Source organism: Strix uralensis, chromosome 11 (assembly GCF_047716275.1).
Source record: "Strix uralensis isolate ZFMK-TIS-50842 chromosome 11, bStrUra1, whole genome shotgun sequence".
In the NCBI taxonomy this organism is placed as follows: Eukaryota; Metazoa; Chordata; class Aves; order Strigiformes; family Strigidae; genus Strix; species Strix uralensis.
The window spans coordinates 5,504,917-5,531,852 of record NC_133982.1 but is presented as its reverse complement, the minus strand read 5'-3'; the positions used below and the strand labels follow the sequence as shown (position 1 = coordinate 5,531,852).

The 26,936-nt window shown below is 47.7% G+C and overlaps 2 protein-coding genes across 3 annotated transcripts in view; one reads left to right on the top strand and one right to left on the bottom strand.

Annotated features, from left to right (window-relative positions):
* The first annotated feature begins 9,253 nt into the window (after positions 1-9,253).
* On the top strand, positions 9,254-12,825 carry ISL2 (ISL LIM homeobox 2). The gene is made up of 6 exons (XM_074880324.1): positions 9,254-9,335; positions 10,343-10,532; positions 10,755-11,017; positions 11,123-11,406; positions 11,495-11,665; positions 11,841-12,825. Exons 1-6 carry the CDS (start codon positions 9,278-9,280, stop codon positions 11,955-11,957), a joined length of 1,083 nt encoding a protein of 360 aa, XP_074736425.1. The 5' UTR covers positions 9,254-9,277; the 3' UTR covers positions 11,958-12,825.
* A 1,245-nt stretch (positions 12,826-14,070) lies between these two features.
* The window catches only part of SCAPER (S-phase cyclin A associated protein in the ER), a 167,909-nt gene continuing 155,043 nt past the window's right edge, over positions 14,071-26,936 (bottom strand). For both annotated transcript variants that reach the window (XM_074880532.1, XM_074880533.1), the window contains exons 30-32: positions 19,195-19,386; positions 16,496-16,547; positions 14,071-14,820 (exon numbers count right to left, since the gene is read on the bottom strand). In XM_074880532.1, coding sequence (XP_074736633.1) covers positions 14,726-14,820; positions 16,496-16,547; positions 19,195-19,386 — 339 coding nt within the window. In that variant the 3' untranslated portion in view covers positions 14,071-14,725. The remainder of the gene's footprint in view (positions 14,821-16,495; positions 16,548-19,194; positions 19,387-26,936) is intronic.

The window sequence follows — 26,936 nt, the reverse complement described above, 5'->3', positions numbered from 1 at the left end:
GCCCCGCCCCGCCGCTTCATTGGCGGAGCGGCGGACCAATGGGGGGCGGCGGAGCGGGCCTCGCGCCGCCGGCCCGGGGGCGCGCGCCGCGGCGGGGCCGTCGGTTATTGCGGGCGGCGGAGAACGGGGACACGGCAGCGCCGGAACCGCCGGGGCGGGGCGCGGCTCGGCAGCTCTCGGCGCGGTCCCGCCACGGCCCGGCAGCTCGTCCTCACGGCCCGGGCGCGAGCAGAAGGCAGAGCGAAGCTGCCGCCGCTGTCGGGGTGCACGTACGGCTCCGGCGGAGCACCTCGAGGGGAGACGGGCCCCCGTCCGCCTCGCAGCGCGTACGGCTCCCCGCCCAACCGGCCTGGTCACCCACACCAGCCTCCTCCGGCCTTCCTTTTACCCCTGCCCTGTTTCCACAAAGAGTTAAAGCCCTTAAAAGGGAAGAAAACAACAGGAAGCGGCGTTTTGTCTGCAAATGCCTATGATCCAGACCAGATCCTACCCCAAGCCAATAAAAATGTGCCTTGCGAAGAAAAAAAGAAGAGAAAAGTCTTCATTTGCGGCTGTGGAGCCAGCAGAAGCCTGGGAGGCCACAGCCAGCGCGGGCAGGCTCCCGGCCCTGGGGGCACGCCCAGGCCTAGGGCTGCCCACCACCCCCCTCCCCACGGCCCCACATGGCAGAGCAAAGGTAACGTGGGGATGGAGCGTGTGGCGCACAGGAGAGGCCAGACCTCACGGCACTTCCCAAACATCGCGACCCACCAGTTGTCCAAACAGCCTGACAGCTTCACAGACCAGTCAGGTAACACCAGCCCAGGACGGCATCCCCTCGCCGGGGTGGATTTACAGCTGCCTCACCCCACCCCTGCGCTCGGCCCCACAGCAGCATTGGAGAATAGCTCAGTTGCTCTGAATAATTTATAGAACTTTTTATTATTCTGATTTCCCAAAACCAAAGCAAGACATTTTGTGCCTGCCCCTTCCATGGCACCAGGGTACCCCAGGGACCAGGCTGGATGCTGGTTTTTTCCATACCTCCAGATCTTTTTCCAGGTGGCATTGGAGAGGGATTTAAAAATCAATGAAACAAAATGTTTCAGGCCAAATTCACTGCTAAATCATGTGCTGTGGCTCTCTGAAAACCTGGTGTCCCAGAGAAGCTGTCAGGAGCTGCCACGCTGAAGTAACCAGTCCGCCAGCCCAGGAGCCCCAAGTACACATGGATTTTGGGATGTTTCTGACTGACTTCCCATCCCGGAAATCGCTAGATAGCAAGCCACGAATGCAGTTTCTTTCTTTCTTCCCATCCTGAAGTGGTTTAGAGAAAAAACAAACAAACCCTGAATAATTATGGCCATCGGACCGTTCTTCCAAGAATAAGCAGTGATCTGCAGCATGTCAGTGATTCGTTCTGCATTTCTGAGGCACCCTGCAGAAAAGCAGAAGGCAAATTGATCAGAAAGGCTCTTCGGCTTGGCACGGGATCACCTCTAACATTTATTCTGCCACATGATTTTTATATCAGATGCCAAAAAGTACTACCGCTTTACAGCAAAAGCTAACCAGGTCCAGCAGTGCAAGCATCTGAATGGACAATTTACTTTGTCTCAAATCTCAAATGCCTCTGTAATAGAAGAAAAGCAGCTGTACTGCATATTTCAGCTTCTGAGCCCAGGAGCACTACCTAAACTCCCCAAGCCCTGAGGGAGGGCTGTGGAGGTAAGAGCTGAAGGAAGTCACAAACCTCCTGCAGGGCCTGTGCCTGATTATACAGATTAAAGTAGCTCCAGGGCTGCTCTAACTTCTGCCCAGGCCTGGTTTTGCCCTTCCACCAGTCCCCCAAAAATGAAGAAAACAGAATGAGTATTTGGGGCTGCCTGTGCATCTTCTGGATTGAGCAAATGATCGGGTGAAAAAAATACAAAATTGTTTTCATGAAGATGAGGGGAAGGATGATTTTGCTGGTCACAGGACCCCGAGATGGGTTTGAGAAGTGGATAAATAATTGAAGCAGCTCTTTACTGCCCGTTTGAGAGATGGTTAAGGTGCAGCATAACTCTTCAGAAATACGAAGTTTTATACAATATAGAAATCCCTATCTGCACCTTGGGTAATCCAACAAAAGGAACAACAAAAGCAAAATAAGGATACAAAAGAACGTTATCCTGGGCATCCTTAATTCAGCCATTATGTCTTTTTAATTAATTACAGTGTTTTACTCATTAAAAAGCGTGGCACACAATTTCATAATCCTATTTTAAGATCTAAAACTGAGCTTCCAACATGCACATCTCATGGGGATGAAATCTTTAATAAAAAGAAACCACCCATGTACACATAAAAACTGAAAGCACAAAAATAAACAAACCAATTTCGAGTTCATTTTTTAATACCTCAGACCAAAACCAAGAGTGAGCTACTATCAGAATTGCCCTAATTGCATCACAGCTCAGAATAAATTGATCCTTTCACTATGTATCTGGTTTAATAGCATATATCATATTTTCACAAGCAGAGTGACACCGCCACCCTTTAGGTCAGATTTCAAGGTGTAGTGTCACCATTCCAGAGATGTGACAGGCTTTTTATTGTGTTTTCTGTTTATAATTTTGATTCAAAACCTCAGCAACACTTCAGATGCACATAATCCTTATTGAAACTGGCTTGATGCGGATTACACCCTGAAGCACAAAGGAAGTCTTTATCACTTATGGCCAGTGTTTTAGGAGCTTATAACTGTAATCAGGTAGGGATTATATCAGCATGATCCATATTAGCTGAACCATGGCAAAAAGCTTTTTTCTATTTGACCTTCCCACCTAGGGCATGACAATAATAGAAATGGTAAAACATACAACAGGTGCCGCTGGAGGTAAAGTCACTGTCCACTGCAAGCAGAGGATAGTGCTTTGTATTTTGAAAGAAAAATTAGTCATTAATTAGTGGAAGCAGATCCCTGTGTGGTGCATTGTTATCCAGGATTATTTCATTAGGATCTGCTGACCCAATTTCTGAATTGGAAAGGGAATTACATTTTTTCACACTATTGTGAGGGGGGAAATAAATAAAAAGAAATCAATAACACAGATGACTCAAACTTTTAAAAATATGGTTGCAAACAAGAGCAGGTATTTGTATTGGTATCTCTACAAAAGCCAAATTAAATGAGAACCATCACAAATATGTAATCATGTCTCCACTAGAATCGGATTTTAGTTCCCTTCAAATACATAATTCCTAATTAAAACATATGGAATCCAGCTAATACAGCCTCATGACTAAGGGATTTACTGAAGGGCAGGAATTTTTTTATTACTGCTATGATGGTCCCCTCTGTCACGGGTCATCCTTAGCTTATTCCTCCTGCAATCACCTGGGGATAGCTGACTCAGATAAATTAAAAGAGCTTCATTTGGGAAGCTTCTCCAACACACGAAAGGATTCGCCTCCTAATCTGTCAAAATCCAATAACGTTAAAGCAACTGCAACCTGCTTACGGCTCGGCGGGGCTCTCTGAGCCGATGGGCAGGACCTGCGGCCCAGCACCGGACGGCAGCAGCAAGGAGGGACAGGACAAAAACCCACCTCAGAAGCAGCAGGAGAGATCTCTGCTGGTGAAATATTTTGTGCCAGAGCGCTGCAAGCTCACGTGACCCAAGTGATTCAGCCACCCCAGGATATTGCCCATCCCCATGCACTCACCCCTTCCCCACAGCCACAAATACAGGGCCCTCCTCACAACGTGGGACGTGTCTCCCCAGGGTTCTGCTCTCCGCTCCTCACTGGCACAGAAATACATCTCAGCATGTCTGCCATTCGAGTTCCTTTATAATAAAACACCACCACAGGTGTGCTTAATGCTCTGCCCAGATCATTTTACAACCACTCACCTGTGTGTCTCGGATCAGCAGCTTGTCTCTCATGGGGCTTTACAGCAGCCCTCTGGAAGGGGACAACGCCATGAGCCCTGTTTCCAAAGTGGGGGACAGAGGAGTGAGCTCCCCCAAAGCTGCCCCATAGCAGGGACAACCCTTCTACTGATACTGAGCCTATGGAGCCACCAGAGCCAGGTGTTTTCCCTTTTTTACAAACTCCTCTCACTTGCTAATCATTTCCATGTGCCAATCAAGTAACAAGGGAGTCAGGGAGCAAGGTCACATCACATTTGCTGCATAGTCCTAGAGAATGAGATCACCGGAGGAGTTAAAAAAGCCCCTTCTTATGAGGTCACGGGCGAAAAGGCACCCTTGTAACCTCCTGAAATCAAAGGCTCAGGTTCCCCTGGAAGGCAGCTAGTCCTGCCCAGGAGTGGCAGAGGACGAGGGAAGCGGTGCAGGTGGAGAGACATCCCAGCGCAGACACCTGCAACGGGCATTTCGCAACCTGCCGCCCTCCTCCAGCATGCAGCTTGCCTTGTCGCTAATGGGAGATGCATGTAAAATTCTCTGTTGGGTTATAGCAGCATTATTTTTTAAACAGGTAGCTGCTCTTTCTGCCCGTTACGCTGCTGGAGAGGAATCCAGATGCCACTGTATTCCCGCTCGTGCCAGCCCAAGCCACTCCTGCAGAGGCAGGGACAGCCAGCGCGTGAAATCACCCCAGAGGAACGGCCCTTTCCATGCCTGCAAGCACGTCAGGGAAAGTTGCTTTTTCCTTTTTTCCTTCAGTTTCAGCTCAGTGAATAACACTTTAGTGTAAGCACAGCAGCTGCAGTGGGCCTCTGTTTTCAGTGTTTTGGGACCTGCTTGGGTTTTGATATTTTTATTACAAAGCCCGTTGAGAGAGGAGCACTTTCTGATGAAGTTACCTGCAGCTTATGCTACCTGGTGACAAAGGCTAATGCACTTCCCGCTTCCCCTGTCACAAAGTCTAAGATGCTATAACTTACCCGTTGCCTTTAATCCCGCAGATAATAGCATAATGAGATCCAGTGGCTGGGGGCTGAACCTAAAATATAACCTTAATTTGCCATTTCAGTGAAAGTAGTTAACAAGCAGGATGGCTTCTCAGGGAGCGGGGCAGCCTCTCCCGCACTGGCAGGCTACATCAAGACCAGATGCATCTCTGGGAGACATGACTGAGGTCAACCATAAATTAACAGGCTCACTGCGAGGGGAAAAAATAATAATACTGGGTCCAATTGCATGGTCTGGTATGAAGGAGGCCAGATGAGATGGGCCAACGAGTCCTTTCTGCGCCCATGAACTCTCTGAATCCTTCTTATCCGGAGGGGAAAAAATGGCAAGGGCTCCCTTTGCCATTTTACCATGGCTGACTCTTAATCAATAGCAGGCTGGCAGTAGCTCTTGTGCAATACCACTTTCCCCAGAGCTGGGCCCTCTTCCCCTGCAATGCTCCCAACCCCTGCTGGTCTCAGAAGAATTGAGCCCAAAGCTCCACATAGCAATTCAAATGCATCACCAGACATTAGGCCACCGGGTTAACCACTGTTTAATTTCGTCACATTTGTTTGTGAGTTATGTACGTGCCTTTCTTTTGTCAACATCTCCTTTTAGAAAGGATATTGATTTTGTTTTCAAAGGCTCTCGAAAATAAAATGAATGACTACATTCTAAGGAAGAGTCATTTTCTCAACAGCTGTAAATAATTTATTGTTCGCAACCCACCCAGATCAAAAGATACTTCATCAACTGATGTGGCAAAATCTGGTGCAAGCTGCATTTCTATTATCTCAGATCCAATTAACCATTTGGAGCAGACTAAAACATAACTAGATCAATCCAGAATCAGATTAATATCCAATCCATAATCACATTAATCACAATCTGTCCATAATTAGCCATCAGATAATCCCATTGGACAGGAGGTGACATGCAGTATCCCATTATCTCATTAATTATCTATTTTCAGTATCAGACATTGTCCCCAAACACAAGGAAATGTTTTTTAAAGAAAAAATGGACAGAGAATTCTCCTTTTGCTACATCCTCCCCATGGAAGCCCCCCAATGGTTCGACGTTGGAGTTTTACAACATTTCTTTGTTTTCACATGTTCTGTTAGAACCAAGAGCTGGTTTGTTGAGAGATGTCGTCTTTTTAAATAAAATATGATTATCTTAGGAAGATGGATAAATAAAACATTTGTTTCATGTGAACAAGTTTATGAAAGAAAAGAAAACCCTTCATCAAAGGTTTTAATGGTAACATGATAACAATAGCTTTGCAATGCTAAATCTTATTGCAGATGGTTCCTGTCCTTTTTTGTAATGTAAGTGAAATTGTGTTCCATCTGTTTTAATTTTATAATGGACTTAATCCATGGCTGGCTCTGAAAGAATCAGCATTTACTGCCTTTGCAATCTGCTGCAAACAAAAAAATTATTACCGTTTCCCCTTTCTAGAGGGAACTTGTATTTCTGTTTGGGAGCAAAAACTAAAGAGTTGCTCCGTAGAGAGTGGGAAGCTCTGTTAGATGGCCTCACCCCGCGGCCAGGCAGCCCCTGCCAGCTCTCGCACCAAACCCAACCGGAATTGCCGCGAAAGCGATCGGAAACTCTGGACATGGGTGGAGGGGAGCAAGGAGTGATCGGTGTGGCAGGAGAGATTGCATTTGGTTTTGACTAGCAAACACTTCCAGCAGTTCCAAGCAACCTGAAAGTGGTTTTCCAGAGGTCCCTCCTGACCTGAATTATTCTGTGATTTTATGATGTGCTTTCCCTTAACCCCCCTCAACTGAACCAACAATTAACCTGTTTGTAAAACGCGGTGGTATTGGGCTGGTTTTATACCTCTTGCCATTACCTGTAGTCGTTTAAAAGTTTTTCATATATCACCTAGAGGAGGTTCAGGGCTTTCAGCATTTCCCTGGCAAGTCCTTTTTGGGGGGGTTTCTACTAAACTGCCTGTGCAGCACTGCCCACCCCATTCCTACCTGCCTGGTCACGAAACGAGTCCGGTCCCACCGTCCTCACCTGGTGTCAGCGCGCTGCTCTGTGCTGACACAGGTGTGCCTGCAGCGTGGCTTTGTGCCGGTTTGGAAAAGTCTGGCTGGCTCAGCTGTAACCTTTCTTATTCCTAAACTGGTGGGAGGTTTGGGAGAGCAGAGAGGACCCTGCCCTCGAGTGAGAAAAGGGTGATGCAACAGGGAGCATCCCTGCCAAGCTGCTGTATTCTTAGACATGTCTCATTCTCCTATCACTCTGACATTTTATTTTTGCATTTTATTATTAACACATGCAGATACTGACTCACTCAGGACTCCGTGGATTCCGGCTCAGACTGAAGTCACCCTTCTGCACCCCCTTTCCTGCCAGGCGCCCAGGCACAGGCAGGACACCCAGTGCCGCCCCACGGCCATGGCAGCGCTGCGGAGCTTCCCGTCACCCATCTCACAGGGTCACCCCAGTTTTCAGAGCCAGCCAAATTTTTCCAATGCCCCTTTTGCATTGCTCACCTCCCAGCTCAGCTCTGCTGCTGGCAAACGAGCCACACTCTCGGCAGGCAGCAGTCGGACCACAAACCCTGACAGGCACCACGGCCACCCTGCCACTGCCACACAGGCAGGGGACATGCGGGCTCGCCCTGCCGTGGGGATGTCATCGCCACGCTGCACCTCGGCACCTTCCAGCACGCAGGGGCCGGCAGGGATGCCCAAATCCCCTGGCAACACGTGCCCCTGCTGAGGCGGGTACCCCAAACACCATCCTGCTTCCCCCCTCGGCTCTTGTGCAAGCTTAAATGTTTGCTTTCAACATTTGGGGGCCTCAAAGGCATAGCAGGGGCTGTGGTCAGGCTGGAGAGAGTGGGTCAGATAGTCAAATGTCGGGCATTCAAATCATCCTCTCCCCCTCCTCAGCTTCTGGGGTTTTACACCTACAGGGTGCCCGACTTGCACAAAAAGCAAGTGCTTCAACTGGAAAATCCATCCTGCCTCCCTCCTCCGAGCAAAATGAGCACAGCCTACCCTTCCCGAGCCAAAATTTAAAGTCACCGTGTCCTTCCCCAGCCGTACAGGTTGGTCTATGCCTGTCAAATTCCATGCGTAAAATTAAGAAGGGGATTGTGTGGAGGGGAGGGACAGGACCGAAGCCCCAAGAGAGGAGCAATCTCAATTCCAGCACGTATAAGCTTTCATGGACCTTTTGAGCTGTGCTGAGAAGTCTTTGGGAATTTAAAACTGAGTCAAGGGCCGCTGAAGTGCTCTCCCTGTTTTCCTGCTAGTGCACAAGAAGCCCATGGAGACTGAGGGGAAAGAGGGAGGAAAAATGAATAGAAGGGATAAAAAAGCAACAGGAGAGGGTCCCGCTGCAGGAGCAGCACGGGATCAGGTGCATGAAAATGCGGTAAAAGACTATTTGTTCCTCTCATTTCTACTCATGACGCGGCTGCTGCGCAGGACGGCCGCCCCGACGGTGCCGCGGATCCCGTTCGGGTCAGTTGGAGCGACCCTTCCGCGCACACCCCCCAGCGGGGAATCGCTCCGCGGGCGCGCAGCGTCGAGCCGGTGTCCTGCGCGGAGCCCCCTTCCCGTCTGCCGCGGGGATGCGCCTCCGCGCAGCGCCGGGGAACGGTCCCGTCGCGCCCGTCGGCGGGCACCTGCCTGCGGCACGCCGAAAGGCAGAGAAAAGGGACAACGAAATAAAAGGCGAACGAGAGGGGAAAGAACAGAAAAAGGGAAATAAGGAGAAAATAAAAGGCGACATAAAAGTCCAGGAAAATAATAGGGAGAACAGAGGGGGAAGAAGCGAAAATGAATCTCCACCTCCTAGGGCTGCCGATACCGCCGTCCCCTCCGCGTACGGGGCCGGGGCGCACGGCGCCGCCACCGCGCCAGGCGGCCGGAGGGTCCCGCGGGCGGCCGCGGCTGCCGGGTGGGTCCCGCGGCTGCCCGGGGCGCAGGGCGCCGAGGCGCGTCCCCCGCCGCCCCCGCGGAGGAGCCTCTGCCGCGGCGCACAGGGCTGCCCGCCCCGTCCGAGCCGGCGTCGAGCCACGCCAAGCCGGGGCTCCCGCGGGGCGGCGTGGGGAGTCCGCGCCGCTCCGCGCCCCGCCGCGCGCCACCGCGCGCCCATTGTTCCCCACGGCCAATCCGCGGGCGCCCTCCCCGCGGCCGCCAATCGCCTCTGGGGGCCGCGCGGTGAGGTCAGCGCCGCCCCCCCCCCCCCCCCCCCCCCCCCCGGCGGCCGGTGCGCGCTGACATCACGGCGCGGCCCGGCGGGGCGGGCCCGGGGGGGCGGGCGCGGCCCCCGCCCCGCGCGGCGCGGGTAGTGGTGGAGCGGCGGCGCCGCATCCCGCATCGCGCATCGCGGCCGGTGCGCAGGGGGCCGCCCGCATGGTGGACGTCCTCCTCCCGCGGCCGCTCCCGGGCGCCATGGGGGAGCCCTCCAAGAGTAAGTGCCGCGCCGCGCACCGCGGCGCCGGGGCGGGCGGGGGGGCGGGCGCGGAGCGCTGCGGGACGCTGCGGGGCCGAGCTCCGCGCCGCCGCTGCCGTCGGGCGGGCCGGCGGGCGCGGTGACAGCACCGGGAAGGGCTGCGGCACCGCGGCGGGCGCGGGCGGCGGCGGGCTCGGCGCGTGGCATCCCCGGTGCCGCTGCTCCCGTTCGTGCCCCGCGCTCCCCGGCCCCGCCGGCGCCGTTTCTTACCGAACGCCGGTCCGTTCGGCTGTCCGCGCTGCCAATCTCGTTTCTTTCTGCCGTTTCCATTTCTTTCTCTCCTTCCCTCTGCTTTTTCTTTTTCTTTCTTTCTTTCCTTCCCTCCCCTCTTGCTCTGCCCGTGTTGCCGTTTTCCTTTCTTTCTCTCTTTCCGTGTTTCGGTTTGTCTTTCTTGTTGTTAATTTCTCTTTCCGTTTTTATTTATTTCTTTCTCTTTCTGTTCTTCTCGTTCTGCCTGGTTTTATTTCTCCTTCCGTCTCTTTGATTTCTTGTCTCTTACTGTTTTGATTTGTCCATGTTGCCGTTTTAACCGTCTCTTTTTGGTTTTTCTCTGGTTTTGTTTCTCTTTCTGTCATTCCGTTTTTATTTCTTTTGCTTTCTTTCTGCTTTTCCTCAGCTTTTGTTTTAGTGTTTCCGTGTTTCTACTTTTATTTCCTTTTCCGAAATTCTACTTTTATGTCTCCGTCTTTCTGCATTTATTTCCCTCGATCGAGTTTCTGTTTTTTTATTTCTGGCTGTATTTATTTCTCTCCTTTCGTGTTTCCATCCTTTCTTTCTCTCCGTGTCTCTGTCTTTATTTCTCTTCCTATTTTGAGAAAAAACAAACCCAAAAAACCCCCAAAAACAACCCAAGAAAAAAAGGAGAAAACGTTAAAAAAAGAGAAAAAAAGTGCCTTTCCCTAATTCCTGGTGCTTCTCCTCTTGCGCGTGGCTGCCCCTGACCGTGCCCCGCTCGCTCCCGGCAGGGCGGCCGGGGCTGGCCCTGTGCGCGGGCTGCGGGGGCCGCATCCAGGACCCCTTCCTGCTGCGGGTGTCGCCGGACCTGGAGTGGCACGTCGCCTGCCTCAAGTGCGCCGAGTGCGGGCAGCCCCTGGACGAGACCTGCACATGCTTCCTGCGCGACGGCAAGGCCTACTGCAAGCGGGATTACAGCAGGTGACCCCCAACGCGCCGCCGCTCGTTAAAAAAAAAAAAAAAAAAAAGACCCCAAAACCCACCAAACCAAATCCCAAGAAAGCGCAAAACCCCTCAACCCCAGCCCCACCCCGCCCCCGAATTTCCCCCAAACGAAAACCTGGCTCTCGGCCGCTGCCCGCCGCCCGGAGCCGCCCCGACGGCGCGGCCGCGGACCCTGACGGCGCCTCCGCCTCCCCGCAGGCTCTTCGGCATCAAGTGCGCGCAGTGCCGGGCGGCCTTCAGCAGCAGCGACCTGGTGATGCGCGCCCGCGACCACGTCTACCACCTGGAGTGTTTCCGCTGCGCCGCCTGCGGCCGCCAGCTCCTGCCCGGCGACCAGTTCTGCCTGCGGGAGCGCGACCTGCTCTGCCGCGCCGACCACGGGCCGCCCCCCGACGGCGCCGCCACCCGCGGGCCACGCAGCCCCGCGCTGCCGCCGCCCGCCGCCGCCGCGCACCTCGCAGGTACCGGCTCCCCCTCGGGGCGGGCGGGGAACGGGGAGGGGGGGGCGGGGGGGGCTGCGGCGGGCGGCCGCGCTGACGGTGCGCGCCCTTCCTCGCCCGCCGCAGAGCCGGTGCCCGGGCGGCCGCCCGCCCCGCGGCCGCCGGCGCACAAGGCGGCAGAGAAGACCACCCGCGTGCGGACGGTGCTGAACGAGAAGCAGCTGCACACGCTGCGGACCTGCTACGCCGCCAACCCGCGCCCCGACGCCCTGATGAAGGAGCAGCTGGTGGAGATGACGGGGCTCAGCCCCCGCGTCATCCGCGTCTGGTTCCAGAACAAGCGCTGCAAGGACAAGAAGAAGTCCATCCTCATGAAGCAGCTCCAGCAGCAGCAGCACAGCGACAAGACGGTGAGTGCCCGCCGGGGCGGGAGGCGTCGGGCGGGGCGGGGGGAGTCCCGGGCCGGCGGGCTGGCGCTGAAGCCCCGTGCGCCCGCAGAGCCTGCAGGGCCTCACCGGGACGCCGCTGGTGGCCGGCAGCCCCATCCGCCACGAGAGCGCCGTGCAGGGCAGCGCCGTGGAGGTCCAGACCTACCAGCCACCCTGGAAGGCGCTCAGCGAGTTCGCCCTGCAGAGCGACCTGGAGCAGCCCGCCGCCTTCCAGCAGCTGGTGAGCCGGGCCGCGCTGGGCCGGGCCGCCCCGTCGGGCCGCGGGGGTTGGCGGGGAGCGGGGGGGGGGGGCATGCTCCGGCCCGCCGGGCCCGGGCGCTGCGGGAGGGGGGGAACGGGGCGGGGGGGTGGGGGACACACACCGCGCCGGGCGCTCACCGCCGCTGCTCCCCCAGGTCTCCTTCTCCGAGTCCGGCTCCTTGGGCACCTCCTCCGGCAGCGACGTGACCTCGCTGTCCTCCCAGCTCCCCGACACCCCCAACAGCATGGTGCCCAGCCCGGCCGAGACGTGAGGCGGCCGGGCCGCCCGCCGCCGCGGGACTTCCGCATGCCTGCGCTCCCTGCATGAGACACCCGGCCCCGGGCCGCTCCCAGAGCGCCGGACAAACGCCTTTGTTTTTTAATTATTCTTATTTAAAAACAAACAAAAAATATGTTACTGACGGCCAAAAAAGCACCGGGATCCTCGCTGCCTTCACCAGACCGGAGACAGAGCCCCCGCCCTGGTTATTTCGTTGGTTTGGGTTTTTTTCCCTGCGGATTTCGATGTTTCTTTTCCCCAAAGAAACGCGGATTTCCCCGCTGGAGCCCGGCACGGTGACAGGCTGCCTCGCCCGCCGCTTCCGCCGGGGACGGCTTTTCTTCCCTTTTTGTAAGGGAAAAGAAAAAAAAAAAATATACAGAAGGGGGAGAGACTCCCCGGGCGTGCGCGCCTTCCCGCGGCCGCGGAGCCGGCCTGGCCCTCTCTCCGCGGAGCCGCGCCGTCCAGCCTCATCTCACGCCGATGCCTCTCCCGGGCCGCGGCGCCCGGCCTCGCACGATCGCTGGAAAACCGGGACACGGAAACGAGACTTTTTAACGGGAAAACCAATACTAATAATGTTAAGTTATCAGTGGACGGAGGACGGATTGTTTGAGCCTTTAACGAACAAAAGTAAGTTATTGTTATTTATTGTCAGAGTCAGCGGTTGAATAGTGGGATTAAATATTTTGGACTTAATAAAAAAAGAGAAAAAAAGAAAAGGAAAGGATTGAAACGAAAAACAAGGGGCGGGAGGGCGACGGAGGGGGCTCCCCGTGCGCGGAGCCGCCCGGGTCGGGGCGCGGAGCGAGGCGGGTCGGGGCGCGGGTCGGGCCGGGCTTTGCCGGCACGGCCTCCCCGCACGGCGCTGATCGGCTTTCCCGACCGGGGCCGCTTATTTATAGCCGGGGAGGCGGAGCGCAGGTTTCCCTTTCGGAGCAGCCCCCGCGCCCGGCCGAGTGGTGCCCGCACCTGCCGCCGTGCGGGGCCGCCTCGCCTCCTCCCCGGGGCGGCGGCGGCGAGGCCGGCCGTCTCCTCGCGTGTATCCGTGCCCCCGTCTAGACGCTGGCGGCGGCTCCTTATCTGCCTTCGGCATCACCCGGGAGCGCGGCGCGGCCCGCCCCGGCTCCCGCTCCCTGCCCGTCACCCGGGCGGGAATGCGCTCAGGGCCGGCTCCCGGCGGCACCGCGGGCCCGCGCAGCCTTAAACCACGGCGAGCCGCGCCGCGTCCCCATCCCCGGGCACTCGGGCCCGCACCCTCGGGGCGCGGGGAAGGGGCGGGGGGGGGGGGGGGAAGCTGGGCCCTACCCGAGCGCCCCGGGCTGCGAGGGGACGGGCTGCGCGGCGCCGGGGCTGGGCACGGCTCCAGCACCCGCGAGGGGCTGAGGAGGCGGGTGTGCGGGGACCGGCCCCCCCGGGGCGAGCTGGCCCGCCCCGCCGACCCGCAGTTGCCGTCGGGGCGCACGGAGCAGCCCGGGCCGCCGGGGCCGCGCCGGCGGGAGAGGCGGAGGCGCCGCCTCAGGCAGGGGCTCCTCTGCTGCCGCCGGGGCGGGCGGCCCCCCCGGCCCGGGGACAGGTGCGAAGGGGGGTCCCCCGCCCCCCAGCCCCGCCGCGGGGCCCCCGCGGTTACCTGGCTCCCGCCGGGTCGGGTTTCAGCTCCCCGCGCTCTCCCGGGCCTAGACCGAAGCAAGCCGTTTCCGTCACCCGGCGCCGTAAAATCGCCTCCGCGGAGGCGGCCGGGGGACCCGAGGCCCCGCCGAGGCCCCGCTCCCCCCTCAGGCAGCGCCGCGGCCCCGCCGGGCGGGCCGGGATTGCCGCCGCCTCAGGTGCGGGCCGGGCCGGGCCGCTGCGGCCGGCGAGGGGGCCGCGAAAAGGGGACGGTCCCGGTCCCGGTCCCCGCGGCCGTGAGCCGCCTGCGGCCCGCGACCGGCGCGGCCCCGCCAGAGCCCTCCCCGCGGAAGCGCGGCCCCGCCGCTCCGCTCCGCGCCAGGCCCGGGCCGCCCCGCGCCCCCTCAGGGCCGCTCCCCGCGCGGGCTCGGCCCCGGGCAGCAGCCGCCGGGGCCTTCGGCGAGAGGCGCGGAAAATAAATCTTGCTGAGACACGCCGCCGTTTTTACGTTTTAATTTTGCTTCATGGAACCTTCACCGTTAAGAGAACATCACGAGGTTTAAACAAGCGTTATTAAAGTCTTATCGAAACGTTAAAAAGGCATGTGGTTTAAAAAATCCGTATTATGTGACTTATCCCAAATCGCCAAAAAATTACAAGCGAACTTCCCTCAGAGCCAAATCTGACAAATTCTTTAGACATTTGATTAACTGGAAAGACATCTTAGGAGTCTTTTTTTTTTTCTTTCTCTCCGAGCCGTGTGTTGCTTATGGTAATTCAAACACACCAACATTTGTAACGCAGAAGTCACACTACAGACAGAATAAGTTATTTTATTACAAGATATATAGAACATATTTTCTCTATTTGCAATCTTATTTCAGCAGTTCTGCAGTGCAAGTACCACCACATCACAGGGTAGAAAATACCCCAGTCATGACGTTAGGATATGTGAATGAAAGAAACTCAAATTATCAAAATTACAAAACAGAAAGTATCTACAGTACTTATGATATAAATAGTGCAAATTATATATCTACAGCATAAGTATTTAGAGTATAAAAAACTTTTCGGAATAGCTTTTTAAAGAAGGTAGTCAGCAGGAACTGGTCAGCGTGACAACATGAAGGATTTTTAAACCGCATACAACACTTATTTTTTCAAGAAGAACTGTCGAGCTTCTTCCCAGGACTGGCGGGGGAATCTGTTGGACAGCTCAAGATAATCTTGAGAATTGAAAAATTTTTCTGTTGAAGATAGAACATAAAATTAGCAAGTTATTCCCTCTTAAGATAAGATGGCAATAAAACAAGAATAATGAACGCGCCCAGCCAATTTGAGATACTTCAGTCATTACTCCCCACACCCTCCCCAAAGCTTCTCAAATCACGGGGTGACGCTTCTGTGGAGCTACGGACATCGAGGTTTGGCTTTAAAAATGGGGGCAGAGGGCTCTGATGAGCAACAGCTTAGATTTCTAAGCTTTTGGATCAGGCTCTCTGCTTTACGCATCGGAACGTTATACGTCTTTACATATTTTATGTTCTTGGACCCACCAGGGACCAATTCAGCCTCATTCGAGTTTGGGCAGCCTCAGCGGCGCTCGCTCTGCTTAGCAGCTTCTTTTTTCACAAAGGGCTGCGGAGGAGTTTTGCTCCCCGATTCCCCCAGAGCTCACAGCACGATTACAAACGCAGCTTTTACTCCTACGAGTACTGCTGGTGACGTGAACAGGACTACACATGCGTGCGCAGGTTTGCAGGGCCCGGCCCTGCGAGCAGCTTGCTGCAGCGCAGCATCCGACGGCCAACTGTGCGCTTTCAAGTTTTATTCCGAGCAACGTTATTGTTCCCGTTTGTTTTTTGGGGACACCATCCTTCACATTCAAGTGATACAATGGACAAAAATAATCCTGCTTACACTATTATTAAGTCAGCTTTTTTTCCAACTGGGGAATGTTTAGAAATCACACTCACATGTCACCACATAGTCATCTTTGTTTAAAAGTTCATCCAGTTTGAATAGTGAAAATAAAAAGCAGTTTTCCACTTGGATTTTAGATGTTTCTTGAGCAGATTCTCATGCAAACACAATCCTGGAAAGTTTGTGCTGCAGACACTGCACGAGACCACTTCAGACTAAAGAGGTATAAAGCTGACGCTAAATATCTCCATAAAGTTACGTTAATTTTATATTTTAGAATTTATTTTTAAACACAAAGCTGATGTTTTAGACCTAGACCTGCTCATCTTCTGCCAAACGTTCAGCAAAATGGCGGTGGATTTCTGCTTGCTATTAGGGAGAAATGACTGTCCAAGCAACGTACTTTATGCAAAATACGGGCGACTCAAGACCAGATTCCCATCTACACACTTGAATTTCAGACGTGTTTAACAAGTAATAGCCATCTTAGCTGAGAATCTTTCAGATGTTTAGCCTAAAGAGGTAAACTGCATTTTACACAATATTTACAACAACTGAGGGGGAAAAAAAAAAAATCGCAAGTCTTCTGCAAACTAACAAACTTTACAGGATAATTACAGGACAGTATTTTAGTAATTTTTGGCTCCCCGGGTGTTTTGGCATGGCTGTATGGCTTCTGCAACCTAAAACTTTTGAAGGTAGCCTTTGTGGCAGCTAATTAAATATGTGCATGTACAGTATCACATTTTAAGACATGATACCACATAGCATTTAATAAAGATTAACAGTCTGAACTCCTGATACGACGAGCGGCAGACTGGAAGATACGTATGTTTAAATCAGAATGTAAGCCAAACAAGCTGTAAAATCATGTTGCAATTTACTATATTTCTTTCATCGTGATGCTGATTCAAAAAAAAATTAAATCACAGTAAAATAAGAGTATCTACACATTTTGTTATGCAGTTGCTACTCTTTTACATTTCATTGGAGACGTACCCCTTTGCTGAGATAACTGATTATCCATTTGGCCTGAACTCTGTGCAAAATCCTACGGGGAAGAAAAAACAACAAAACAAAATGGCATCAGGTTTTCAGATCTGAGGAATAAAAACAATGTTTTTAATTCTTCACAGTCACTCAAAAATACGAATGCTTTACCAAATCTGTAAATTAACAAACTCCAGCTTGTTTGCTACATATCATAACAGAATACTGCCAGCATTTAAGTTCTGTAATACAGAGTGGATTTTTATACATTTATACTTCTTTTGAGAAAAATACACTTTAATACACAACAGAAAAAACAAGATTTTAATACCTTCTTAGGAAATTGTTATTATCATGATTTTTAATTTAAGAGAACATTTACTATAGCTGTGTTTCTTTAAAATAAATGGTGGTTTAGAGTTATGCTCCTGACTCCAAATACACTCCTCCAAAATTCTTGTATTATCCCAATTTCATTGGCTGTGCTTCCCAGTGACCCGGGGGCCTGAGGTCCTGAGAGTAAGTGAAGTTCTTGCACAGAGGTGATAAAGGCTGCCAAGGCTGCAGCCAGCTGGGGAACCAGCTGAGGTGCCGTCAGTCTAAGTGCCCGACGCGAGGTGCGATCCCTGCTGCTATCGGACGGGATGCTGTGGCCTCGGGAGCCAGCAAGGACACCGACTTCGCTCTCAACAGCATAGGACTAAGCAAGTCAGCTGTCCCTGTGCCGAGAGGGCTTTCAGCATCCTGTCTTTTGTTCAAGTGTTCACGGAGCAGAGAGGGTATTCTTTGACATAAGAGATACAATTTAGCAAATCATGGATACTCCTAAATGTTTTTTAATTGTTTCGGCACATCTAGAAACAGAAGTAACAAAAATAAAAAGATGATGCAAACTTCAGATGATGGAAATAAATCTGTTCCAAGAGGGGTATAACATGGGTCATTGTAAATTCCAGCAATCATTTTCCTTTGATTTACGCTGCACATATTTAACACACTGTATTTAAGTGTTATATTCGTACACACCACCAAACTTTTACGTAAACAGGACTTCTTTTTGCATTCCCTGGCACAGGAAGAATCTCATTTTCTAGTCAGAGGGAAACATTTTACAGTCTTTCCCAAACCTTCCACTGAAGCAAATGAGAGATTTGCTTGACAAACAGCAGCGAGTTGAAATAAAAGTACCGAGGCAAGTCTCTTCTGTGTGTGCGGGTCTCCGAGCATTCCTTGGCTCCTTTCAGAATTGTTCTCTCTGTGTGTGTGTGTGTGCGCAACATCTGGGATTAGATTTTAAAATGGGTAAAATACTGAAGTACCACTGAAGTCAGCAAAGACGTAACACTTTACAGCACACAAAGATCTTCCATATTTTAATGTAACACCTTTTTTTTAAAGCCTGCAAGAATAGTATGTGAACGTGGCATCTGAGACATACCTCTAATTGGAAATAAAATTAATAACGTTGACCCTTGTAAATATACTTACGGTTTGCTGTAGCTACTGGGGATTTAAATCCCCAATTAAAATTAAGAAATTAAGGTAAATAACCTTAATTATTCATATAGGGAACACTCTTCTCCACACTCATGTTTTTTGGCTGAAAGAAAACAAACTAAACTTGCTGCATTTATTCGTAATGCTTAAATTATTTTTTGCCACTGCAACTTCTATACTGAAATCTGTCGTTTCACTATAAGGAAGTCAAAGTCAAAGATGAATTAAAGCTTTGTATTTAACCAGAAGTTCATTACTATATAGCAAATTCTTTTAATACTAAGTTCCAAACTTTTTTTTTTTAAACTGCTATGCAATTATTTTAGCATTAAATGGATAAAAAATAGTTGCACTCAGAAGTCTGATGTTATGCAAAGACTTTTAGTAAGTATTTAGTTCTTCCCCAAATCCATGTAGCCTACCCTCGGACTAGCTGTAAGGCATTAGGAAAACCAGTTTGACTAACATTTCTGTATCAACAACAGCAACTTTCAGGTGATTGATACTAAGTTACTGGACTCTTAAAAGCATATTATTTTTTAATAGCAGAGTGTTTATGAAAACGGCATTTATTCATTGGAAACAGTCAATAAAATGTACGGAAAACATGAGGCATACATAAAGCACAGCATATAAATTTAGACAAAGGGAAAAAAAATGCTGTAAATCCTTATTCAAAACAGTATTCGTAATGACCTCAGTGGCTTACTGTCAAAAATAAAGATTGCAAGATTAGACCAGTAACATATGTTCTGTGTACTTTCTGCATAAAATATATACACTTCTGTTCAGTTCTCTCTGTAAATCTATTGTACACAGTATACAATTGTACATTTGTATGTAAACACATTAATATACCAATTTCAGATATGCTGTATATGCAGTAGTTTTTAAAAAATAAATATTTTAAGAATTGTCTTGTAATAGCAGGATCTACATCAAAACTTCCCAGCACGTCCAATAACTTTAATGAAAACAGGATTCTGCATGGGACAGCAAGAACCTGAACTACTGGGTAACCTTTCAGCATTGTAAGATGCCTCAAGTACAGGCATAATCTGTGGTTTGAAAAGAGCTGCAGAGAATCTTGAAGTACTTCAATGCTGTTTACTTGTTTTACTTAAGTCAAATGACTTCCATACACACAGCAAAGACGAGAAAAACTGTTGCAGTTATCCTGCACACCACTGTTATGTTACTGCAATAGCTACCTGAATGAACGTGGCGAGTAAAACACAACTCATCTCCTGCTCCAGGATGATCTTGTTCTGAGGGTTATTGTAACAAGCAGCTATTAGTGAAGGGAAGAGCACTTTGATTAAACGAGGGTCACTGAAATACTGGAAAGGCAACTGGCATAGTTTTTGCAGCACTGTGGGGTGACGGCCAGATTGTACAATGATCTGAAAACACAAACATAAGAAAATTAAAACACGTGATCTATCTGTTCTTCTCTTCCTGTTAACCACCAAGGGTGTTGAAGTCATGCTAAAAAAATGAGCGTGGCTGAGGAGTAAACACTAAAAATAAAGCTTATAGCATTTAGTCCAAGTAATTTCCGTTTTAGTGTACAAGTATTATTGTTACTGTAGATGAACACAAAGAATGTAAGGCTGTGAAACTTCTTTCTTCTGTATCACCCAGAACCACAGTAAGTAAATGAGAAGGGGATTAATCTGCAGATTACAATAAAATAGATAATTTAATACCTTCATTCAAAAGACAAAGAATTATAGCGAAGGGACTATTGTAAGTTAGAGCTACGAAACAAAACCCCTCAACCCCTGCCATTTAAACACAGTAAGCATGTCTTTAGGGGGAAAAAAAAAAAAAAAAGAGATCACCAGGACTGTAAAAACCCTCCCGAAGCTCGATCATCCTTTACTAGAGTGCTCTCTGGCAATTAAGAGGGGACTCTGTTTCATGGTAGATGTCTGCCACGCATTCTCAGGCACCAAAAAGAAAAGGTGATTGTAAGCTGCACAGCAAGGAGTTTCAGTAAGTAGAGACGCAGAAAGATCCTCCCATCTGTATTTCTTATCTCAGTTTCTATCAGTGCCATTGACTCTAAAAGGAGAATTGTTTAGATAAATGGGACTGTTGTCATGAAGCAGGCTAAGTTTACAACTGTGTACATCTGAAGAAATAAGGCAATGCTATTACTGGTCTCCTGCAAAGGAACCTTTCCAACTTACTTGATATTCTTATAAAGTCTTTGTGATAAACTAAAAAATGCCAAAATAGGATCTGTTCCAAGTAACCTTGATTAGACAATTACAATATGAAAGAGCTGTTTGACCCAAAGTTGGCTTTTCGGCATAGGAGGAAGCTCCTATAAGGTTAGAACACTGTAAAACTTAGGGTCACGACTGTAAATTGTACTTGGAAAAACACAATTTTACAGGTACACACCCAGACAAGACTGCATTCAAATTAAAACCAGAAGGACAGAAAGAAGCAGTTGAGACCACAGGAACATAAATTACAGGGATTTACAAGTTTTCAAAGCACTTTTAACAATACCTTCAGAGCACACTCTCAGTTGATAATGCAGTTTAGTTTAAAAACAAGATCAACAAAGTAACAATTTGCATTTTTTTCAGTTCGCCAGCCAAAAAGACATTGAAAACCCTTCAAAATACTGGTAGAAAAGTCTTAATACCCTTAAAGACAGGAGGCATTTTTAAAAGACAGCCAAATATGTGACAATGAAGCATTCATTCAGACACTGTTTTGAGGAAAATATCACTGAAGCATTTGGATGATTCTAAACTTAACTATCATCTACCACCCTGTAAGCAAGAGGGTGCCTTCGAGTTTGATTACTGTTTGAATTTTAAATTAACTGGAGTGGTTATTGTATAAATCTATGCTTTTCTGTGGTAAATTCTACAATCACAGAAGTACTTAAAATCAATCCTGACTGTACTAAAATAATTACATTTGGTATTTCTGATCCAGGACAGAACAAGAGAACCCTTGATTTCTTTTTAATGGCAACTGTACACTTGATGAACAGGCAGAGGAAAAGAAGTTTTTGTGACTTAATTTTTCATTTCACACTTCACTTCCTTTACCTGTTCTAAAAATGCCATGGATAATTAATGAACTCTTGTCAAACTAACAGTGCAGATACCCGAATAGCTTCCATGGAATTGTTATTTCATTATATTTTTCTTTTCAACATTTTTACTGCTGTGATGTTATCAACATTAAAGATAGGAAGATAATATACAAGGGCTGCTGATTGTTTTAATCTTGTGTTTATCACATGTGGAATCAATTTAATGATTTCAGCTCATTGTATTAACGCAGCTACTAAACCTGATACACTGTATTATGTAGTCTGAAAAGAAAAATAAAAAAGAGTCACCCCTTACTGGGAAAAAACGCAAACAAATAAACCTCTATCAGAGCACATATTCCTTGTTTCACTGTCAACTGGTGGAGAAAGTGAAGTCCAGCACTTGACTTAGCAGATGAGCAACGAAGAAAAATTAAAACCTTGCCCATGACTTCTTTATGGTGGAAAAAGACTTCTCTTGACTTTTTTTTTTTTTTAATTTTTTTTATTTTATTTTATTTTATTTTATTTTTTAACACAGTCACGTGACTTAATGATCCCAGGCAGTTTTGCAGGCCTGGAATACTCATCTTACAAAATGCTCTAATATGAGATACAAACTTCTTACTGAAATCCAGTGCAGAAAACTTGCTTTTCCTGCTGCCACATACTGGAATCCAGACACATTTACCTAGAATTAGCTTTTCTTGTTGTTTTCTCTCTAGCCTGAAATTCAGATATGCCTGTCAAATGTAACAAGATCCTAATTAAATCACCACATTTCTGTACAGCCAAGCATTTAAGCACCTGCTTAACTTCAGATATGTGCCTAGGTTCCATTAATATTTGCTTGTGGTTTTCTTTCTCTGAATGGACACCTATCAAATTAGTACAAGCTACATTCTTATTTTTTTTTAATCCAGAGCAGGCAACTCACATTAATGTTTTCTATATTTCATTAACAAATTTTGCTTACTCTCAAAATTTATACATATTCATACAACTTTATTGGTTTTGCCTCTGCTTAGCTTAAATAAATTCCAAATAAGATGCACCTGCTTAGCTTAGCTTATTTTTAGCCCAACACACATTAGAATAACCCTCTGAAGACCCAAACTACACAAAGATAAGAGACGCAGCAAATGCATTTCTCAAGTGCTATTTCATGATGAATTCATGAAGTTTTGCTCTGTGCTACCAGCCAAACTCAAGACCCTGATACATTTCAGAGGTGGAGCCCCTGTTACAGAGCATGGTGATGTGATTCAGGCTTAGCACACCAGAAAGCACTGGCCAGTGGCACTGCCTGCTCTCAATGTAAAGCCTGCTGAAAATGAGAGGCTACAGCATCTTCAATCCTTTACTGTGCTGAACTGAAGCAACCGCTACACCGTATAAGCTGATGGTTAGCAAGGCTGCACAACATATGCCACTCTAATATCCGACTTTGTTCACTTTTAACCTTTGCTAAAAGTCGGCTTTAAGAATACAATTTCCGCTGCTTGGTCTCTGAATTTTCAGCTTTCCTATACCACGTACACTGCGTCTACTGAATCCACACTAGCTGACTGTCCAGCACAATGACTAATGCGATGACCTGTGGGAACTTTTTACTGAGCGACACCTTTCAAGGTTGCCTATCAGTTATCTTCTGTCACTCCCACCAGTTTATAGCCTTCTGCAGGTCCTGCTAATTTGCTTAATCTCCAATAGCCAGAGGGTCAGGCACTCTTTTCTGCCCTACCAAGCAATCCATGCTCCCGTGTGACTCTCTGGAAAGTGCACTCTGCACTCGCAAGCGCAATAACCATCCTGATCCACTGCATCAGTATTTCTGAAGTGTATCACTTAGGAAAGCATGATTCATCATTTCTAAAGTCTCTAGATGGAATCCATTTTTTCCTCACGTTTACTCGGGCCAATATTCACTATATAGTATATTGCTTGTCCATTTGCTGCAATTCTTCTAGCTCTGGAAGTCTGAAGCAGTATAAAAGTCAGTCTTTCAAAACAGACTACAATGACAAAAGCCAGCAATATGCCACACAGCACTTGAGCAATAAAAAAGGACAATCAATCAAAAAATTAAAAGCTCCTTGTGGTATGGAACAGTAATAAAGTTGTAAGGGGAACTCATCATTTTCCTGGGAGATAAGGCTTTCCCTGTCACTTAGGTAGGATGTCTGGCTACAGACTTGAGGTGACTGCTAGGAGGATATTCCATCCTGGATTCTGCAGTTCTTCCTTGTATTCCCACCAGGACAGCTCCAGCAGTCTTCCTCTCCTGCCACTGCTTCCTGGCACCCTGAAAAGGGGATCTTCCTGGGACTGAAGGCCTTTGCTAGGGAACTAATAAACCATATGGACCCAAATAACTTGGGTGCGATTTTCCTCTGGGTAGCAAAGGGAATGTTGCTGCTCATTTAATTTTTCTGTGAAGCAACAAGGGCCCAAAAATAACTTTCTGATGATCCTGCAGGAATGAGAATCACAAAAGTGCAACTCCTTTCTTTGCTTGCAAGGGCAGGGAGATAACCGCTGGCATACACAGGGGCAATCTTCACATGAGAACTAGGCAAGGGAGAGATGTTTTGGTGAACACCTCCTGGTTCTATTTACATACTGTATATACATATATTTGTCTTTTACTTAGTCTTTCCCTATATTCCTTTTATCATGAATGAAAACAAAAATTACTTTAAAATGCATATGCATGAATTTTTGTCAAAGCAGGGTAATAAAATCTTTGTAACTAATAGGATCCAGATCTTTTGAGTGATACAACAATGCTACAGAATATATCAGCAGTTACATGTCAAATCAGAAGTAAAATCTTACCAAGTCAGTGATTAATTTTACAAGAAAATTAAAGTAAGAATCCCCTAGTCTTTCAAACTATATCTTCATAATCAGGTAACTGAGTTTATAAGCATCCTGTAAGTAACAAACAGGATTTTCACTGAGAAAATTAAAATGTCAGCCAGAGAGTTGAAGAGTATCTGTACGTAAAATACTGAACAAATATTAGCCAAATTGAACTGATAATTCATATATTTGTATCATTCATATATTCCTATGTCCTAATTAGACATGTAATGTAGATGCATGCTACTAATTTTTCAAGAACTAGTAGTTCAATTAAATTGCCTTGTGAAGATTTACTTTTTTTTAAACTAAGGAGTAGCATTTTTGCTGACAATCTAAACTTCTGTTTCCAAGTTGTAATTGCACACATTTTACATATGTAAAGCATTTAAAAAAAGAAACTAATTGAATTTAAAACTGCCTGCAACCTTCCAGAGATTTGAAGAAGATTATGATCGCAGATTGGTTTTCAATGGTTCTGTGCATGTATGTTAAATATTGTCAGATATTTTATTACAAGTAACAAAAAAAAATGGTTCGGTCTCAGACCAAGAACTTTTTTACTCCTTGTGTACTATTGTGATTACTGCAGAGTGGAAGTGCTGATTTGTAGAGCACTATTTAGTCTGCTTCTACTGATGGATTTAGGTTTGGTTTTCTTGTTTCACTTGGACATTTGCAGCTCTGGAAAGGCATCACTCATGTCAGTTATTTCTGTCCATACATACAATAAAAACACTGGAATTATCTTTCAAAGAGGCTAATTAATTTTCTGGTCAGGAAGGACAGAAAGCCCAGCAGCAAACTTTTTGTCTATGCAAAGGCAAAATAAAGAACTGAGAAGTGACTGTTCAACTGATTCAGAAAGCCAGGTTCTCAATGAACTAAACTGTGCTAGACCAGAGAACTGTAGTATTATGAATCAATTATTACCATTTACTGAAGGTTATCCATACATTTAGAAAGCTACAAGACATTCATAATGTGTCTAAATGACAATAATATTTACCATTCTATTCAATTATTTCTTCAAAGGTTGCTTCCCCCCCAGCTATAATTTTAAAAATCTCATCACAGCATTCTAGGTTAAAAATGAGTTGGTTTAAGCCTGGCAAGAAGCTGTTCTCCTCCAAAGAGTTAGACAGTGGTCAGGTTATCAAGTCCAAGCCTAAGCCCACACACCATATGTTTTTAATTGGTGAAAGCAGCTTCCCTAGCTGTCAAAGGAAGTGGCTAAACAAGATGGTGCATTTGCAACAAGACATTTGCCACATCCATTCTGGCATGGCAAACAACGCTGTCAACGATAATCCATTGTTCCAGGGTCCTTTAAGTCCAGGGCTGGGGAGACACAGCCAGTGCTGGCCCTTGGAGACCTATGGGGTATACACGAGAGCCCTCAGCCCCAGGCTAACTCAGCAACAGGAACTAGACTTCCTTCAATTTTTATTTCATTTTTCGGAGACTTGCTGAAGACTTTTCACAAACATAACTGGAAGACATGTTAACTTCATCATATTGTTTGCTTATTATTTTTATTCCTTTTGCTATATCTTAACATTACATCATGGTTTATGCTGTTAAAATACGCAACATAAAAATGCAGAGAATTTGGGAGCAAATGCATTGCTGGCATCAATGGCACTGTTAGGGCACAGCCACCATAAATCAGACCTGCAGGGGCAGAGGGGTGTTCAGCTAAGAAGGTAGAGACAATCAATGTCTAGCAACTCTCAGCTGCCATCTGAGCACCAGGAACTGCACATATGCTGCCAGGTCTCCCCAGCAGCAGAGGGATGCTTGCTTGGCAACACTGCAGCAAGAAGATAATGTGACTTACGGGTGCTTTCTGTAGCCTATCAGTTTCTTTCATCCACAGAAGAAAGTAAAAATTGTTTCTTGCTGCTTTAAGACAGCAGAGAAAGGAGAAAGATTGTCAAGGAGAAAACTGAAATCTGTAGCCACAAAAAACTCAAATGTCAAGATCTGAACAAAACCTTACAAGTCATTTAAGTGCACCACTCTCACGTGACTAACTCTGCATGACAATGCTGTGTTCTTATTACTCTACAGTCAGGCTGGCATTTTTTAGTAATTTTGGCCAAGTAGTAGAAGTTGTAGGTCTTTTATCAAATGAAAAGTGAGACAAAATTATACTAACATGAAGTGGATACAGGAAAACTGAGTTGAATCATAGTTTTGTAAAGTTTAAAACCTTCTGAAGCAAAACCTTCCTCAGCTTTTGGAGAGAAAAAACTCCCAATGAAATTGTGTATTCCAAAGGTACTTAGAAACAAATACAGTGATTATCACTGTGAGCTGAATTGACTTTCTAGAAAAACATCCTTCTCAATAGAATTTCCTTTTCTTTTTATGAAACTAAGCATTAAAATGTGCTCTTCTACTTGACTGTGCTCTTCTTCTATAATGTATTTCATGTTCAGATGCAATTTTCTTAGAACAACTCAGACTAAAAAGCTAATGGTTCTCTAAGGGGCACTCCTTGCCTTTTCCACTATCTCGTATGACCTGCGGTTCCCAACTTGAACATGGCCATTATAAACATTTGGATCTTAAAATTGCACTGTTGGTATGGGAACTCTTAATGTTTCTTTTCTATTTATTTATAATTTATATAAATGTCAATTCTAATTTGTACAAACAACCAATAACTTTATTGAACAGGAACTGTGCATCTAATCTCTGTAACTACAGTATTCCATCAAACAGTTAAATCCTTTTGTCTGATGTCAGGTTATTTATAACTTTGTAAAAGAAGTAAGTCTTTATACTAGTAGTCCAGAGGTTCTCTTCAAAGTCAGATGTGCATTATTTCTTTGCTTCTATATAAACAGATCTCATACTGCTAGTATTTAATCAGCAGAATATGTCACCACTTAGGCTCTTCTGTTTTAAGGTCAAGCTCCTTTCTTTCCATTTTGCAAACTCCACTATTGGCAAGGCTCTGAGCAAAGAATGTTCTAAATTCTTCCTAACATTTATCAGGAATCAGAGTGCCATTTC

What these genes read in the sequence shown, in the direction of transcription:
- ISL2 (XM_074880324.1), top strand. Translation starts at nt 9,278, where the DNA reads ATGGTGGACGTCCTCCTCCCGCGGCCGCTCCCGGGCGCCATGGGGGAG. An exon ending in CGCCGCCGCGCACCTCGCAG is followed by an intron (nt 11,018 to 11,122) that starts GTACCGGCTCCC and finishes CGCCCGCCGCAG; the next exon opens with AGCCGGTGCCCGGGCGGCCG. An exon ending in CCGCCGCCTTCCAGCAGCTG is followed by an intron (nt 11,666 to 11,840) that starts GTGAGCCGGGCC and finishes CTGCTCCCCCAG; the next exon opens with GTCTCCTTCTCCGAGTCCGG.